This window comes from Bos javanicus, chromosome 8, assembly GCF_032452875.1.
Source record: "Bos javanicus breed banteng chromosome 8, ARS-OSU_banteng_1.0, whole genome shotgun sequence".
NCBI classification, from domain to species: domain Eukaryota; kingdom Metazoa; phylum Chordata; class Mammalia; order Artiodactyla; family Bovidae; genus Bos; species Bos javanicus.
Window position 1 is genome coordinate 99,456,878 of NC_083875.1, and position 19,090 is coordinate 99,475,967.

At 46.1% G+C, this 19,090-nt stretch overlaps 1 protein-coding gene across 9 annotated transcripts in view; it reads right to left on the bottom strand.

The window, feature by feature from the left end:
* EPB41L4B (erythrocyte membrane protein band 4.1 like 4B) overlaps positions 1-19,090 on the bottom strand; it is a 138,541-nt gene that overhangs the window by 81,843 nt on the left and 37,608 nt on the right. For all 9 annotated transcript variants that reach the window (XM_061426435.1, XM_061426436.1, XM_061426437.1 and 6 more), the window contains exons 3-7: positions 9,468-9,510; positions 8,554-8,632; positions 6,612-6,656; positions 4,731-4,783; positions 298-418 (exon numbers count right to left, since the gene is read on the bottom strand). In XM_061426435.1, the coding sequence (XP_061282419.1) occupies positions 298-418; positions 4,731-4,783; positions 6,612-6,656; positions 8,554-8,632; positions 9,468-9,510 (341 nt within the window). The remainder of the gene's footprint in view (positions 1-297; positions 419-4,730; positions 4,784-6,611; positions 6,657-8,553; positions 8,633-9,467; positions 9,511-19,090) is intronic.

The window sequence follows — 19,090 nt, forward strand, 5'->3', positions numbered from 1 at the left end:
AGATAAGAGTCTGACCAACGTTTGTTAGTCGCTCAGTTGTGTCTGACTCTTTGTGACCCCATGGACTGTAACCTCCAGGTTAAGGCTCCTCTGTCCAATGGGATTCTTCAGGCAAGAATACTGGAGTGGGTTGCCATTCCCTTCTCCAGGGGATCTTCCCGAACCAGGGACTGAACCTGGCTCTCCTACATTGCAGGAAGATTCTTTACTGTCTGAGCTCTCAGGGAAGCCCTCTGACCAACGCTTACACGTGACCAAATGCATACATTGGAATGCTGGATGGTAGCATCAAGGTACCTGCATTCTTTCCATCTCTGGAAGATATCAAATTCCATTGCTTCTGTCTGATTTGGAATGAACCGAAACTCAGACACAAGCTCTGGTGTGTGTTCTGGAAGCTCGCACTCCCCAAGCTCGGCTGCAGGTTTCATAAAAGGGAGAAAACACGAGACAGTGAATGCTTCTGGTTATTGCGCAGCAAGTCCAAAGGCGCTCTGCCCGACTGTAAACAGCACAGGTACCCCCTCAGGTATAACTAAGGCCCTCCTTTCAGGAGGACTTAACTCCCACTCGGTCCCCACAGATACATTCAGAATCCCTTCCAATCACTCCAGTGTGCTCCCCACTGGGCCATACACCATCATCTCGATTATGACTGTCTGTCTCCCGACTACTTCTCCTGCCCAGGGAGGCTGTGATTACATTACCCCCACCAAACTGTAGTGCCTAAATTTGCAATAAAAGGCAACTGCCAGGAATGGGGACCTGCCCAGGAACATCCGTGTAACAAGGCTCTCGTTAAGGGTGGGTCTGAGCAGCACACCAGAGTCTGCAGTGCTGGAGAGGACCAATCAAGAATTAAGTACAGGCAGGATCGGGTGTTGGGGTGGGGGAATGTCAGGAGGGAAAGGGAAGGCATGAGGAGGGAGGGAATAGGCGGTGAGAGGGCTGCGGAAGCAACTGCAACTCAGGCAGAAGCTGGGAGGCAGGCGGCTGTGCAGAAAGGAGCAACAGCCACGTGGGCGAGCCCAAGCAAAGAGCCCAAAGCCGCCCCCACAGAATACAGGGCCGGAGGACACAGGAGGCCCATTCCTCCTTGACCTGAATGAGAAAATCTCTCTCCACTCCCCCAACCCTCGCAGGACAGGAGGCAGAGCCCAGAGGGAAAAGGAATCCCCCAGAGGCCCCTCTGCTCCTTTTCTGCAATTGCCTCTAGTACCTGGCCAATACAAAGCGTGGTCAGCAGGCCAGCAGTGTGGCCATCGCCTGGGAGCTTGCTTGCCATGCAGAATCTCGGGCCCCACCTGAGACCTGCGGGAGCAAACCCGCCTTCCACCAGGCACCCAGGAGGGTGGGGCACACGTTACTTGGAAAAACATGGATCTACAACAGGAGTTTTCTAACAAATATGCATCAGAACTGCCTGGAGGACTTGTTAAAACACACATGGCTGGCCCCCACGCCTAGAGGTTCTGAATCCATAGGTCTGGAATAAGGCCTGAAAACCTGCATTTCTCTTTTTTAATTTATTTATTTTTAACTGGAGGATACTTGCTTTACAATGTTGTATTGTTTCTGCCATACAACAACATGAATCAGCCATAGGTTTACATATGTCCCCTCCTTCTTGAACCTCCCTCCCACCTCCCACCCCAAAAACCTGCATTTCTAACAAGCTCCCAGGTGATACTGATGGAACTGATGCAATATATTCCCAGGGAACATACTCTGAGAACCACTCCTTAACACAGAATCCCATCAACAAGCCAGCACATGACCAAACACCCCGAATTGACAGCAACCCTTAATGTACCTAACAGCCCTTTCCACTGGCTTCTGAGCCCAAATCCCAGTGCCCACCCTTCAGGAGAGGGACTCCTGTGGGCTTGCAGAAGAGGATGAAATGTCCCTGTCCACCCAGAGGAAGCACTGATACCAAACTGGGAGGGCTGGTGTGAGGACCGCACGACACAGCCTCTGACACTGGGTGGGGAACTCGGAGTTGTCTCCTCACCTGACCACAGCCCCTCAAATATGCAGCTCTCAGCTGGACGGCAGCCCTAAGACCACCAGGGGTCTGAATCAGGGTATGCGGCTGCTGGGGACTCTGGGCACAGCCACAAGTGATGCTTCTGCTCTGGACACATTTGCCCAGAAAAGGGGAGGGCTGGGCTTCCAAGGCTGGGGGCTGCAACTGACCTCTGACCTAGACTTTACCCTGAAGCTGCGGACCCAGCAAGGTCAGAAGGGCTGTCTGGAAAGAGGTCTCCTTGATATAAGCCACCCTGCAGCATGGGCCAAAGTGAGCCATGCATTTACTGGTGTGTCTGCACCAGACTTGATTAACTGTGCCTCTGACATGGCCAAGCACAGGAGAGAGAAGCCAATGACAAGGTTCCCACGAGACCAGGTGAGGGGGCTAGTGTCCCACCTTATCATTAGAGGGACTAAAACAGGCTGAGGGACACCCATCCTGAGGAAGCATGCTGCCTGCCTTCCAAGAACCTGCCAGCAAGAGCACACTTCGCTTAGCCGTGGTGGGGGGTGGGGGGTTGGAAGAAACAGCTCAGAGGCAGGAGGGCTTGACTCCCACTTGACCAGTGTGACCTGGGTAAAGTCCCTTAACTGCCTGGGTCTCTAATGCCTTATCCACAAACCTGAAACTTACAAAGCAGGGACACACCACAAATGACTACGTTTTCCCTCCTCCCTTTTCTTTGTACCTGAATTAATTTTCAAATCAACCATAAAATTCGTTCTCAAAAGAGCAGAGCCTCCAAGCAGGGCCACTGCATCACAACAACGGAGGCACTGATTCAAGGACGACTGCGGCAAGACACGTGTTCATGGCTCCAGCATGAGAGGAAACACCTTTCCTCTCAGTTTTCAAATGCACAGAGGCTCTCAAGAAATTTCACAGTCCTTGGGGAGCTCTTCAAGTTCATTCTGCACTTACTGATCACCTACAATAAGCCAAGTCCCCATTCAAGAATAAGCAGTAAAGGTGACTAAAGAACTGAAGTATCAGCAAATGGGAGTAATCTGGTCATTAAAAACCACCTTTATGAGTATGCTGCTGCTAAGTCACTTCAGTCGTGTCCGACTCTGTGCGACCCCATAGGTGGAAGCCCACCAGGCTCCCCCGTCCCTGGGATTCTCCAGGCAAGAGTACTGGAGTGGGTTGCCATTTCCTTCTCCAATGCATGAAAGTGAAAAGTGAAAGGGAAGTCACTCAGTCGTGTCCGACTCTTAGCGACCCCATGGACTGCAGCCTACCAGGCTCCACCATCCACGGGATTTTTCAGGCAAGAGTACTGGAGTGGGGTGCCATTGCCTTCTCCCTTTATGAGTATAAACATGATGAAATATATGTACTAAAATTACCAAGTAGAAAACCATACAAAAAAATCTATACAACTCTGACAAGAACTACATTTTCAAAACTCAAAACACATAAAAACTCTGCTTGTCTGTGAATAGGATGGTGGGTTCCTTCCTTCCTTCTACTCGTCTGTTGTCCTGAGAGTCTATAATAAGCCTGTACTGATTTTATAATTTGAAAAAACTTAGATCAAGTTTTAAAACTTGGTAAATACAAAAGTCAGAAGCCAAATCTTATTATGGTGTTCAAAAAGAATTAGTAATTATGAATGAATACATCATCATTCATTATCCCATAGAAGCCAAAGAGCACACAGGTAAAGAGTCCACAACATATGTCTATCTGATGTGCTAACGAAATTCCCTATGTGCAGCTACACATTAGTATCCTCTTAATTAGTGCTGGAGACTTTAGTGAGTGTTTCTTGTGCATCTTAAACTAAAATCTACCAATGCATCATATGGATGGAATGGTCAACCCTGAAAGCCAGGCAGGCAGCCCTCGTACCCGCCAGTTCCCACCCACATGCTGATGGCTCCCCTGTCAGCGCTTCCAGCCTGACCTCTCTCGTGGAGCCTGATCTGCACTGACTCAAGAAGCTACCAGAGGCCCCACTGGCACCTCTGAGCCAAGAGACTGCACAGATGTCCCGCCGTGGAACCCAACTCTTAGTCTAGCCATTCGCTGTTACCATCACCCCTTCTCAGCAAAAGCCTAGCAGTCATCTCTGACTCCTCTTTCAACACTGAAGCCTAATGACTGGGTCCTTCTCCTTATATTATTGATGTGGTTTGGGGGGTGTGTGTTTAACCCCCAGCCTTGGTCAGTTTGATTTTTTCACAGCTACATCTCACTCCCAGTCTTGGTCTTGTTCCTGTCCCTTCTCCCCATCATAACCACTGTGGCCTTTCTAAAATGCACATCTGATGGGGCCTGCCTCCTTCTTCAAAGGCACCACTGCTGACAGCATGAAGCTGATGTGCTTTAAATGGGGTCAAGGTCACCCACTTTTCCAGATTTCTGAGCTTGGCCCTCTGTGTACTTCTCTTCTCTGTGCCCAGGATCCTCTGTTCATCTCCATCTACCCTTCCTCCCACAGGCCTGCCACTTCCAAGCCTCCTGCAGGTCTCTCCTGCCGAAGGAACCACACTCTGCTGTATGTGTGCACACAGAGTATGTGATCCTGCCTTGCGGTCCTCAGGGGACCGGAAGCTACTTGGAGATGGAGACTGTATCATGTTCATTTATACCCCCAAAGCAGAGCCCTGTGCCTGCTACATAGACTGTCGTTTGTTCAAAGGAAAAGCAATAACTTTAAAATGCTAATTACCACTAAGGAGTAATGTACCTTGTAGGCAGAGAGCGGCTAATTCCACAGCTGTTTCATATGGGCATTTCAATCTTGGAAAAAAAAAAGAAAAAATTAATTCTAAATATGAACTTTAATATTCATAACTATACAAAATGTCACTAAAACCATTTTTCAGAAGGTAGTGATATTTAGATAATGATTTTTGTTCTCTGTGGTTTCTATTTTTGCTGCCTACATTAAAAAATGCAAACAACCTGACTTACTCTCCCTGTTTCCCAAAGTCAGTTCTCCTCATATCTTAAATTAACCCCATCGAGGTACAGTTTCAACTCTAAGCATAATGGGCAATTTTCCTGAATCTGGCAAGAATGGGGAAGTTTGGAAAAGAGAATGAAAAGCCCTGCTCTTTGCTTTACTAGTTTTAAACTTATTTTATCTTGATTTGACACATGCATCTTTTCAAGGTACCTTAAGTCTTTCTTGAAACAAGGTCCTAGTGTTAGAAATGAACAGAGGGACACTATATCTAAGATGGCCAGGACAGCCAGATACACCCAAGCAATCAAATAACTGAGACACTGCCACAGAGCTGTATTACTACAAATCCAGAGATCCCATTCATACTTGATACACAAATGTTGTTAGAAGAATAATAACGACATACATTAGTACAGCACTTCCTAGTTTTCAAAGCCTTTCACATGTGCGTATTATCCAGTTTGGTCAATGCGTCCAGTTTGTCAGCCCCTACTATGGGTGTGGCCAGTGCTCCCCACCCTTCACCTCAGAGATAAGGAACTGAGTGTTCAAGTGTCCTGCCCACCACTGGCCAGCTGGCAAATTCAATGCTGGGGCCAGAACACCAGGCTACTGGGAATATAGTAACGTCAGGCTGAGGTGCATGTCAACTGCAAAGTGCTGTACAAATCCAAGATGTCGCCACTAATGTTCTTCCAGACCGAAGACAATCACCAGGTAAGAGGCTTTTAGTATGGGAGCACAGTATGGTGAGAGAGAAATACACACACATGCTTTGATATACACACAATCAAATATCCGCTACCTGTATCACACTGCTAAGGCGAATGTATACACTGTACAATCTACTTGTTCTAGAGTGTACATTTCACTAGGATTCTTGTAGCACATATTCTACAGAGAATTTGCAGATTCAGAAATCACATTTTAAATCTCCTTCAGGTTATATTCAAAATCAAACTGTATTCTTGTCAAGAGCAGGTATTGCTTTTTAGATTCAGTGGGTCTTAGTTCTTCATGTAGCAGAAAACAGTCAATATGTCTGGTGAAAAATGACACAGCTGTAAAAGTTGTGACTGCAGAAATCACATATCCTTAAAATACATACACTGCCTGTAAAATCAGTCACTTCAGTGCCAATGCTTGTCGTGCTCAACACTGTATAGCCAGAGGCCTAGGACTTAAAAACCATTTTTAAGAGAGGAAAAGGAAATGAGATGAGACATCTAAACCTCTTTCTAGTAGAATCAGAATGTAACCTCTTTACATAAATGCAGATGGTGATGAGCGAGACTTTCAGATGATCCAAATACTTGTAAGTGTATACATACTAATTAAGTATCTTGCTTGCAAATACAACAAAAGCCGTTATGAATGGAGCAATGATGTGACCGGGGAGAGAATGACTCCCAAATACACATCACTGAAGATATCAAATGCTCTTGGAAATGCTTCAAGCCATATAGGAGTTATTTAACATAAGATGTTGATGATAGTAATACAAGAATTTGACTCACTTTACAATGCCTGGTGTACTTTTTTGAATTTTGAAAATGGAACAAGGGTAACGAGTTATAAAAAAAAACACACACAGTGAATTATTTAGAAAATACACTATGATCTATCTTGAGTTAATGGTTAGAAAAAAAACATACTTACTTTCCTGAAAGAATGTCATGCCTGAGTTGTAAAACAAACAGGTACCTGATAAACATACACAAAAGTCAACAGAGGGTCACTGTTCCCCAGCCACTTCCAATCCCCAGCTTCCCAGCACTGCTCCCACCCCCACGCAGTCCGGAAGTCTGCACTGTAACAAGGGAGTCCAGGTCAGATGAGAACCTGGGTGGAAGCATCTCCTCCTGTCCCAGGAAGGCATTCCAGAACCTAGCTAGGAAGGTGAATGCATGTAGGAAATTTTCAAGATACTCGGAGGATGGAACATGGAAAGCTGCATGGTCCAATGACGCCTCCTCAATGCCCGTGAGCCTCCAGGAGACAGACAGACAGACACACATACACACACACACACACACAGCTCACACAATCCAACAGGTAGGGTGGAACCACTGCATCTGACCCTCAGCTAACCCTGCCAGCAGATTTCAGGAAGGATGCAGCTGATTGTATCAAAGAGTTTGCAGCTGACTGCAGTGAGCGACTGCTGGAGGCTTTTTTTCTGCTGAGCTTAACCGCAGGCTCTGTCTTCAAAAAACCAAAAAACACATGTGTGCACACACACAGACACACACACACGCACACAGGAAACAGAAATCCCAGAACTGGTTAAGGAAAATGGGGAGGAAGGCAGCAAATAATACCAGAGGAGTTCACTGAAGTCAGAGATTAAGGAAGTGTCCTTTTTTACCAGGAGGATGTGGGCATCAGAACCGCTTACAGTGCTTTGTAAAAACCGAAGCTACCCACGCTCGGCTCCACACCTACAGAATGAGAATCTTACACGCAAGAGTAGTCCCCAGGAATGTGATTTGTTGAAAAGCTTCTTGGGTGTTTCTGATTCACAACCCCTGGTTAAGAATCACTGGCTTTGATGACAGCTAGAAGCAGCACACTTCATAAAGGACTCTGAAGAGCAGCCCTAGGACAATGTAATTTGTTTGAACTTTGAACACAATGCACACAGTCACTCTCTGTGGGATGGATATAGGATAATGTGGGTGACCCAGACATGTGGGTGGTGGTGAAGGTTCTAGTACATTCCAGAATGTTACTACTTCTGACAGGCACTCAACTACCATTAAACTGAGTACCCATATTAAGGAGGAAACAGTGCTGATGTGGCCAGAACTTCCAATTCCTATAGGAAATCTTAACTACAGAAGCCCATAGGCCCCTCCCATGGCAGGGCATGGTGATAAAGTCAGTCATTAAAGTGCTACTTAGGTGGTCACCTCCAAGCCAGGGGCCAGAGCCATGGACCACCCATCACCACTGCTGTGCATCACAGACGATGACAAGGGGAGTCTGGGGAATCAAAGGCAGCAGGAGACTGAGCCGAGAATCTCACCGACAGCAAGGTGGCTGGAGGGCAAGTCCACACATAAAATGTGTTTTAAGTCTCTTTTGCTTCAACACTATCTCTGAAGTCTCATAGGCAGACATAGGCAGGTATACCAAGGAAGAAACTCAACGGGGTGGAAAGTCACCATGAAGGAGCACCAACAAATCTGATACTACAACAATCGAGGGAATATTTGGCAGCGCTCCTTAAAGAAATAAAACGGCAGTTTTGGATGGTGAAATGCTCTTCTAATATCTGCCTTCCCTTTTGGTATCTGAGACAAAAAATAAAGTGCCAGAGACCAACTAGCCCATTTACCCAAGGTCTGTCAAGATAGATATGAGATGAGAAGATACACTCTTAAATTCTGATTGACTAAGAAAAGGTTCAATCAGGCAAAGTTTTCAACAGAATGCAGAGATAAGCACAGGCAAAGTGTTCGTAACTTTTGCTCAGAACAGAAAGACAGCAGATGGAAGAGGTGGCAAGCCCACAGTCTAGAAGGCCTGCTGATTATACCAAGGCAAGTGTTATGGGGTGTGAGTGGGTGGAAGGACCTTGCTTCGCATCTTGTCCTACCTTGTAAACTCTTCACGAAGGTTGTTCGGTTCTGAAGAATAATATTTAACTCGAAAGTGCAAAGCATAAGCAGGTCCAACTAAGCATTTGGAGATGGAAGGTTGAAGATGTTTTCCCCCAAGGTTTGAAGATCACAGAATGGACAAAAAGGAAAAACATGTTAAATCTATTAACATATCCACCACACCACTGGAAATTAACAACAGAACACACAAAGCAATCCCAGTTTGGAAAACTAAAATGGACTTTGGTGTTGACAAAAACAGTGTAGTTAGTAATCTCATTCTGGAAGAAAATCCTACTCATCTAGTGACTCACTGAGAGCTAACACTTTACTTTCACCCCTGACTGCCAAGATACCCCAGTGACACTAACTTTTAACAAAATACTAAGTGGGCTATAGGAAAGTGACACATAAACAGCCAAGTGGTCTGTAATCTAAAAATAACCACAGTAAAAATACTTTAAAAGTATTAAATTTTTAAAAAATTACTCATACATAAACCACATTGAAGAAATGTGGTTACCACAACATAACCTCAGAGAGCAGGACCAGATTGTCAAAGATCCCACCAGCTCTCCCATTCTCTGAATCTACTTCATAACCCCCGAGAAAATGAATGTCACAGGTATAAAGCCATGTTTCTGAACATCCTATTTTTCAGTCCTTGTTGGGGGAAGTGTCTAATTTAAAAAGAGGGCATAGTGTGTTTTTTAACATCTACTAAAAACTCCCATTCAAATTTTAAACTCTTAACATTTAGCCAGTCTTAGGAAATTAAAACATCCTTAGAACTGAATCCATTTGAAAATGCTCCCAAGTTCTAATGAAAATGTAATACTTCAAAACACTAGCAACAGAGTTCACTCTCTGAAAAAGTAGGAAGGTAGTAGACTGAATTCTGCTTACTTACTTTTCATCTGCTTTTTTATAGGTTTGGAATGATCCAGCCAGTGCTGAAAGAAAGAAAAAAAAATTGTTTTTCTTTTAGGAATAGTTTCATCAATAAGATTTTGCAGTCCCCTGGAGTTACCCTCCCCTATAAATCTTAGTAACTAAAACTAAAAAACACAGGTTTTTTGACTCGGTCCCCCTAAATTCTAAAATTAACAACCAAAATTCATGGCCCTTTAAATGACCCACACTTAAGATGGAAAGACAGGCAGGAATTTGCCTGAGATAATTCTGCTCTGGTCCATGAAGGTGTTTAACTTCCTCTAAAACCAGGGCTGGCCCTCCCTTGTGGCTCAGCTGGTAGAGAATCCGCCTGCAATGGGGGAGGCCTGGGTTCGATCCCTGGGTTGGGAAGATCCCCTGGAGAAGGGAAAGGCTACCCACTCCAGTATTCTGGCCTGGAGAATTCCATGGACAACACAGTCCATGGGGTTGCAGAGTCAGACACGACTGAGCAACTTTCACTCACAAAACCAGGGATTGGACCAGATTATGAGCTCTTAAACTGGTTACCTGCAACCTGCTCGGTATAGTATAAAAATATCTGTGCTTCATGAAAAGGTGTCAACATCATTAATTATTAGAGAAATGCTAATCAAGACTACAATGAGGCATCACCTCACATGGGTCAGAATGGCCATCATCAAAAAGTCTACAAATAATATATGGTGGAGGGAATGTGGGGAAAGGGAACGCTCTTACACTGTTGCTGGGAATGCAAACTGGAGCAGCCACTGTGGAGAAGGGTATGGAGGTTTCTTCAAAAACTAAAACAGAACTACCATTTAACCCAGCAATTCTGCTCCTGGATAAACATCCAAAAACCCAAAAACACACATTCAAAAAGATGCATGCACCTCAGCGTTCACAGACAACCCAAGAGCCCATCAACAGATGACTGGTTTAAGGTGTGATATGTATACACAATAGACTATTACTCATAAAAAAGAATGCAATATTGCCATTTGCAGCAACATGGATGGGCCTACAGATGATCATAATAAGTCAAAGAAAAGACAAATATCATATGCTATCATCACTTACATGTAACATCTAAAAAATAAAAAATGAATCTATATATAAAAAAATGGAAACAGACTCACAAAAAAAAAAGGAAAAAAAAAAACTTATGGTTACCAAAAGGGAAAGGGGAGAGGGATAAATTAGGAGTTTGGGATTAAACTACAGATACAAACTACTGCAGGTAAACTAGATAAGCAACAAGGATTTACTATTTAGCACAGGGAAATATACTCAATGTCTCATAACAACCTATAATGGAAAATAACCTAATGAAAATTTATATATAACTGAATCACTTTGCCGTATACATGAAACTAACACAATATTATAAATTAACTATACTTTAGTTAAAAAAAGAAAAAATATCTGTGCTTATGGACATCAAATTCATTTTTCCTGGGAAGAGTTAGCTTTCCAAAGAGGTGCTAAAAATAACCTAAAACCCTTTACCTAATTCATCTATAAAGTCCCTTCAAGTCAGTGGAGCCATCATCAGCCTTTTTCTCCTGAGTTTTCTCATGATAGAACTAAGTCTCCACTAATCTAGTAACGACCATAGCCACGCTGCCAAAAGTCTCTGTTCATACACGGGTTTTTTGACTCGGTCCCCCTAAATTCTAAAATTAACAACCAAAATTCATGACCCTTTAAATGACTCACACTGAAGACGGAAAGACAGGAAGGAATTTGCCTGAGATAATTCTGCTCTGGTCCATGAAGGTGTTTGAACTTCCTCTAGCTTTCACCAGAAACACCACTTCAGTCTTATCCACCTGAGGAAATTACAAAACCACTTCCCTCATATAAAAGTTCCTCTGTAACATCCAACTTGTTGGCGCTACAGTCTTGAGGAGCCTTGGGAGCTTGACTTCCATGAAAAAAATTTAAGAACATGACACTGTGAGCCCCTCCAGGCGAACATACGTCTCAGAGGGCAAGGACCACGCGCTTAATCATCTCTGAGTTTCCTGTGCCACACACAGAGCTGGCCACCCAGCAGGCCTTATTGGATTCTTGAGAAAGAAATAAATGTTCAACATAATTTTTTTTAAATGGGGCAAAAAGGGACTTTCCTCTATGGAAACTCCACGCATGTGGAACACTGCTGTAAGGACAGCAGTTGGAACAACACAGCACAGAGCGGGTTTCTCAATAGCTGTTCAGAATCAGAGGTCACTGCTGACCGTTAATATACTTTCAGAAGCAATCTAAACCCTGGACATTCTAATAATGAAAACGGGAGGGACTGAGTGAGTACAGTGTACTCTACCCCTCACCAAAGAGCCCGTTACGAGACTCTGTGGGAGGAGAGGGATAAGGCAACACAAAAGCAAATAAGAGATGAATTATAACACAATAAGCTGTGAGCAGTGCAATGGGAGACATCGGCTTTGTCATCCCTGCTTCCCAGCGAGGCAACTGAATGATAAAAGCCCCAGATCCCCACAGCTGGATGCCTATCTCAAAGGCTTGTGCACAGGATGCTTCATCTCATTGTTAATAGCTCAGAATGAGAAATGACCTAAATGCCCATCAACAAAGACGGATTAAAAAATGACTCCTCCATGTAGTGAAATACTATTCAGCCTTTAAAACTGATTTAGGCCTGTATTTATTGATGTGGCAAGAGATCCACAGCACAATGTGAGATGGAAAAAAAAAAAAAAGCAGGTAGGATCCCTTTATAGAAAATTATTATTTCCTAGCAACACATGTCCATAAAAATTTATAGAGGTTATTTCTGAATGTGGGACTGTGAATGACGTCTACTTATTTTCTTTTTCACTTTTCTGCATAGTTTCTTCCTTTTAAAGAGAATATTATTTTCACAGTGGAGGGTGTGGTGGGGTGGGCCTGCCAGGTTGTCAAATTTTATTACTTATTTACCACTTGCCTATCAGGTGGTTTTTGATGATCAATTTGTCTCATTAGAGTGAAGTCTCATTGCTGCCCCTTAGCCAAGCTGAAGTCCTGGACCCTTAGCCCCTGGGAAGAGGACATACAAGGAGTTATAAAGCAACATATTTACTTTCCTGCCAAAGTAAGTATCATGCTAATGGGTTGACTAAACCTGTTCTTTGCCTCACTTTCAAATGAATTTATCCATATCAGGCAAGGAACGTTCTCCCCACAACCAACCTCTAATCTTATTAGCCCCGGAGGCTCAGAGCTTAAAGGAGCTTGTCCCATTTCTTTCCTTTCTCAAGTCTCCTTATCATATTTGGAATAGAATAAATTTCAGCCCACTGTTCTCCCTCTACTGTCAAACTCTAATCTTAATCCAGGCCCCGCCTGTATCATTTCCGGAGCTGTGGTTTTAAACCCTGGCTGCACATTTCAGTCACAGATACCCGGGTTCCACCCAAGATCATTATACAGAATCCTAGATCATTAGTGTTTTCCAAAGGCTGCCAGTGTGCTCATTAAATATTTAATGCTGAAGTTTCCCTGCATCCTCTCCTACCCAAGAATATGTACTAATAATGACCCTGGGGATCCTGAAACATCCATGACCCCTTCTGAAGACTGCTGTCTGAGGTTTGTAAAATCTTCAGCAATTTCAGGGTTTACAAGCCAGATGGCTACGGCCCTGTGTTAACTGACAGGCATATCATGGCTGGATGCTCCCCCTGGACAGCAAATGCCCTTCCCTCTGACCACACTGCTAAAGAAGTTCCCCTCATCCTCATGCACTGGCCCCCATCCTTCCCAGCAAGTCACCAGCCACGGAGCCTTGCCCGGAGCAGGACCTACCAGGATGGAGGTCTAGGGCTCACAAAGCTGGGGAAAAAATCAGCAACAGCTCCATTTAAAAAGCTCCTTGACCCTGCGGTGTTCTGATCAGGTTTGCTCATCTGCATCAGAAGCAATAAGAAAGCCAGTCACAATCCTAAAACGAGATGATAAAACCTTTCTTGTGTCCTACCAGTTCAAACTGACCCAACTTCCTTCTTAGCTGCAGGGGCTGACCGGACCCTGATCACTCGTATTTAATCCCACAAGACCACCCTGGGACTTAAAGACCCCGGATACTCAGGCCCAGTGTGGCATTTAGCAAATCATATCCTGTACTTGGCTTGAAGCCCAATTTAACAGCAGCAGGACCTATCTCAGATATTCACCTGCATCTGGCTAAATATAGCCAGGCTGCCTGTCAGCAGGGACCAAGACAAATGGCTCCAGCCCTCTTATCAGACTGGTAAACCAGTCACCGGAAAGAGACAGGTGCGTTTCTGAGTTCAAAGGGCAAGATGTTTAACTCAGACACTCTAATGCGTATTAGGTAGTTTCTGATCTGAATTTCTTATCCAAGTCCATCTGGCAAAACCCTTTCCATAAATTGAGATGTGAGATGATCTGGCAAAACCCATCTGCTCTGACTGTACATCAGTTCTAGAATTATGACATATGAGACTGGCTGTAGAATTTAATTGTCTAAAACCTACACACAAGCACTTGAATCGCAGGAGAGGCTTGGGGCTTGACAAGGGTCTAAAAACTCTGTCAGAACAACCTCTGGGCCATCACATTTGAGTGATGGAACTCATAACTGGCTTTCTAGTACCTCTAGATTTTCTTGGCTCGTAAAAAGTGTCTAGTTTGCATTTAAATTAGAGCTGGAAGGAATATGAGATAATCATATCCAAAGGATATAAAGAGAAAGACGAGAACAAACACTTTTGGAGCTTATTGTGTGTGATATTGTGATTCATAATAAGAAATGTATATTTGGTCTTCGTTGGTTTCTGGCACAGAGCCCCTAAAAGCCTTGTAATTTCCTAAGTGGTAACAGCAATAAAAGTGTCTTAATATTCATAACAAACCCCTTCCAATGACACCTGAGTTTATGTGTTATGAGTTATGAGGTTCTTTGGGAAAGCACCTAGGGATGGGGCTGGTTGCTAGGGGAACCAAACACATGAGAGCAGGAACTTTCAGTCCCATCCCCCGATCTCCAGGAAGGGGAGAGGGGCTGGAGGTTGAATCAATTACCAATGGGCAATGATTTAATCAGTAGTGTCTGTGTGATGAAGCCTCTGGAAAAACTCAAAAAGACAAGGTTCAGAGGTCTTCAGGGTTGCTGAACATATGGAGATTTGGGAAGAGTGATATGTTCAGAGGGTCACAGACGCTCCACACCTTCCCACCCCCAGTACCTTGCTCTGTGCATCTGTTTCATCTGGCTATTCCTGAGCTACATCCTTTTATGATCAACTGGTAACCTAGTAAGTTAAATGCTCTTCTGAGTTCTGCATTGGCTCTGGCAAAATTGATCATACCCAAGGAGGGGGTCTGAGAACCTCCCACTCACCTACAGCCAGTAGGTTAGAAGCACAGGTGACAAGCTGGACTTGGGATTAGTATCTGAAGTGTGTGTTTGGGGGTCGGAGGGGGCAGGGAGGTGGGGAGTCTTGAATGACTGAGTCCTTAACCTGTAGGATATCTGACACTATCTACCTGAAGCATTCATATATTGGTGGTGTTGGGGAAAACACGCATTATATTATGTAACATCCATTGCCTTCTCGGGCCTCAGAGTAGAGAAAGGTGGCTGTGGCGAGGGCAAGGGGTAGCCTGCATCACGGCACTAGTGAGGCAGGCTTCTAACTCAGCAAGTGTCAGCATGATGCTCTGGGCCTCCACACACACCCGGGTCTGACACTCCTTTTCTGCTCTCGCCTCATCCTCAGTCTCATCCAGAAGGAAGTCCTGTCGACCTGCTGTGCACACCAGCCACTCCAGGCTTCCTTGGGGGTTCGTTTAGCTCAACTGCAGAGAGTCCTTCCCTTCCCTTCCCAGGTGGCTTAGTGGTGAAGAATCCACTCGCAATGCAGGTGATGTAGGAGGTGCGAGTCTGACTCCTGATCAGGAGGATCCCCTGGAGAAGGAAATGGCAACCCATTCCAGTATCCTTGCCTGGAAAATCCCACGGACAGAGGAGCTTGGTGGGCTATAGTCCATGGGGTCTCAAAGAGTAGGACACGACTTAGTGACTACACAACAGCAACACAGAGACTTCCCTTGATCAACTGTGTCCCATTCAGTGCTGATATCTGCATGTGGGCAGGAAAACCCGCGCTCTGCCAACATTCAGAAGCAGGCTGCTGGGTGGCCTGGGGCATTTCTTGAGCTGTTTGACATGTCTTTGAGAAAGAGGCGGAAGACCAGAATTCAAGTCCCAGCCCTGCCATTTGCCTGGGGTGTGGCTGTTCACTCACCCTTTAGCTTCCTTCTCAGTGCACTGAGCCATCCACTGACACTGGCTAAAGAATCAACTCCCTGTCTCTGGAAACTAATGAACCATTCATATGCAAGGAAGGGTTTGTCCGCAAACATGGTGACATTCCAGGCACCCATCGGAGTGAAGCCACAACAGTGCCTCTGCGTGTCTTTCCAGCAGCATGTCTGTGTGTCTACCTCCCTGGCAGCTGTGGGCCCCTAACTACCCATCTAACCCGAGTCCATGATGCAGAGACCGGAGAGAAAACCTCTCACAGGTCTTGAGACAAAGGCCAGAATCACCTTTTCTGGATTCCTTGCAACCAAACGGATCACCATAAGATGCTCTCTTTTCATGCTGGGATGGGCTTGGGAAAGGACTCAGGATGGCTACCCCTCCCCAGTAGAACACCTGCCCCCGAGATGGGATGGAGGCTCCCGGTTGCTGGGGCAGTGGTGACCCCTGCCCCAAACCCCTGCCACTCCTCTGCCTGGCAAAGTCCTCTTGTCCTCTGTGGCTGTAGCCCTCCCCATGTTCACCCTCCCCCTCTGTAGTCTGATCACCTCGTCAGTGACACTCAGGCTCCAGGCTCACAGATGAGAGGACTGAGCCCATAGTATTCCAAGGGACCACTTGTCTATTTCCCAACCAGACTGTGGCAGGCAGGGACATTGTCCAGCCTACCCATGTGCCACAGAGCTGGCCACTGAGTAAGCTCCAAGCCACAGTACACTGAATGGCTACTGACTAAATGTTTTCTTGGTCTGTGTGTGTTGTGGGGGGGTGTCTGGGGCGTGGAGGGGTGTGACACTACCATGTGTCATGAAATCAGTATAACCCAGTGGGCTGGCCACTGTGATGACAGACCAAGTTCTGAATCTTGGCTCTATCCCCTACTTTAACCTTTGTGAGGTTCCGAGTAAGCTGTGGCTTCATCATCTGTGAAATGGGTCTGCCTCACAGATCGATGATGAATAATTAAACACAAGCACTATAAAGCCTTCGGTTTGATGCCAGTCTCAGGTCAGAGTGGGGACTCAGTAAACAGCACCTACCAGACCAGCCAGGAGAAAGCTGGGTGGGTGCAGGCCAGAGCCCGGGCTCTCAGAAGACAGCTTTGATTTGTAAAAATAGAGCCCGTGCCCCTGCTTTGAGCTGTGCCCAGCGAGAGCTACAGATGGATTCCTGGGTGGCTTTCCTGCTTTAACAGAAAAAGGAAACAGGAGGCCCCAGTCCCAACTGCTAAAAATAGGCGATGCCAATAGACTTTGACCTTGCTTCAGGGCTGGGCAGCGCACTATGGAAACCAGGCTTGGCTCTTTGCAGGGAGCTGGGGACGCCGAGAGTTGTGCCAAGAGCCCTGCCACTGCCAGCCCTCTGATATGAATATCAGGGGCTGGGTGGGGATGTCATTCTTGGCAGGAGCCTCTACCGTGGTGCAGTAAGCTACTGGCCAAGTGGACCGTCCCCTTCCTGGCCCCCATCTATTACACCTGCCACCAACTGCTTCATCCTAGACGCTAGGAAAAAAATCAGTGGCTCAGCAAACCTTTCCAAAAGGTCTCATCTAAATTGCTAAGGTCTCTCCTACAGGCAAGGCAGCCTTGAGGTTCCAGCTAAGCTCAGTGCATCACCTCTGGGGGCCTGATGACTTATGAGCCTGCCCACCTGGAAGAAGAGACCCACAGCCATGACGGGTTACAAAGCCCTTTCTCCTCCCTTAACTCACAGAGTCCCTCAATTTCCCTGTGAAATGGATGTTACTGCATCCACCCCGGTGCTAGGAAAACTGGGGCTCCAGAGTACCGTGTACTGAAAAGAGTGCCTAAACCTGAAATTGTAAAAACCTGGGTTCGTGCATGAGCTGTGCGACTCACTCAGTGACTTGCCAAGGTCTAAGAGCTTTGGTTTCCCCACCCAGAAGATGGGAGAAATTGATCAATGGCTCCTAAGGTCCCTTCTGGGGCTAAAGACTAAATTTCTAGGTTGTATGCCTCGTTACCACGAGTCGCCAAGTCAAGAGGAGAAGGTCCTAAGTCTTAGGATCTAGTTAGAAAGGTTTGCTCACATACACAAATAATGACCTTGAGGCCAAATGAGCGAACTGCCAGGGAGGGTGAAATAAACTCAGGTTTACACAGAGGAGGAAAAACACTTTGGGAGTTCAGGGCATGCCGCATGAAGGGCTGTCATCAGAGTTGGTCTTGAAGGATGGCCATAAGTTAAACGGGATGAAGTGAAGTGAAAAGTCGCTCAGTCATGTCCGATTCTTTGTGACTCCATGGACTGTAGCCCACCAGGCTCCTCCGTCTATGGGATTTTCCAGGCAAGAGTACTGGAGTGGGTTGCCATTTCCTTCTCCAGGAGATCTTCCCCACCCAGTGATCGAACCCAGGTCTCCCGCATTGTAGACAGATGCTTTACCGTCTGAGCCACCAGGGAAGTCTCTTAAACGGGATGAGAAAGGGCATTCCAGGAGCTGCACCAGCATAAGCAAAGTGACTAAACAACAACGAAACCTCACCAGAGCCTAGCCTGCAATGAGCCCCAACTGGAAGGCAGGCTAATGAGAAGGGGGCTGGGAGCTCCCGCTGCTCCACATGGCTCGGATCCTCAGAGTCAGGCAGATAACGGCCCTGCACCTGCTCCTGCGGGGCAGAGAAGCACGCCATGCTCACAGAGCTGCAGGCTGGAAAGGCTCTAGCACCTTCAGAGTCTGAGCTCCTGCAGGTGTATGGCCTGGGAAGGATGCCTGGATCCCGCTGAGAACATCCCTCCTGCCACACGGGGCCTGGGCACCGGCAGGCGGGAAAGCCTGGCAGCCAAGTGAGCAGAGGCTCACAGCGAAGACTTTCATAATGGCATTACCTCCGTGGTTTCTGGAGAACGCAAGTGGCTGGGGAGTGGTCGCCTGGGGTTAAGGACATGCCACCAGGGCAACAAGTACGTGCCTCTCAAGGCAGAAAGATGGGTGTCTTCTCCCTTCTGACTAGAGGAGACGTGAGGGACAGTACCTTGCCTCCCCTTTAGTCTCAGAATCACAGGACATTAAAACCAGAAGGGCTCTTGGAAGAACATGTCCCATAAACCCATTTTACAGATGAGGAGACCGAGGCCAAGGGAGAGAAGGTGGCTTATCTAAAGCCCATCAAACCAGGAGCAAGGTTCAGGCCTGAACTGAGTCTTAGGCCATAGACAATCTGAAGCCAAAAATACCATATACAAAAGGACAACAGGAAAAGCAGCTCTGGGAAGAGGAGGACTGATGAGTGTCAGATGCTGGGGACGGCAAGAACTCTATAAATTCAGCACTGAGGAAGCAACTGGAAATGGAACTC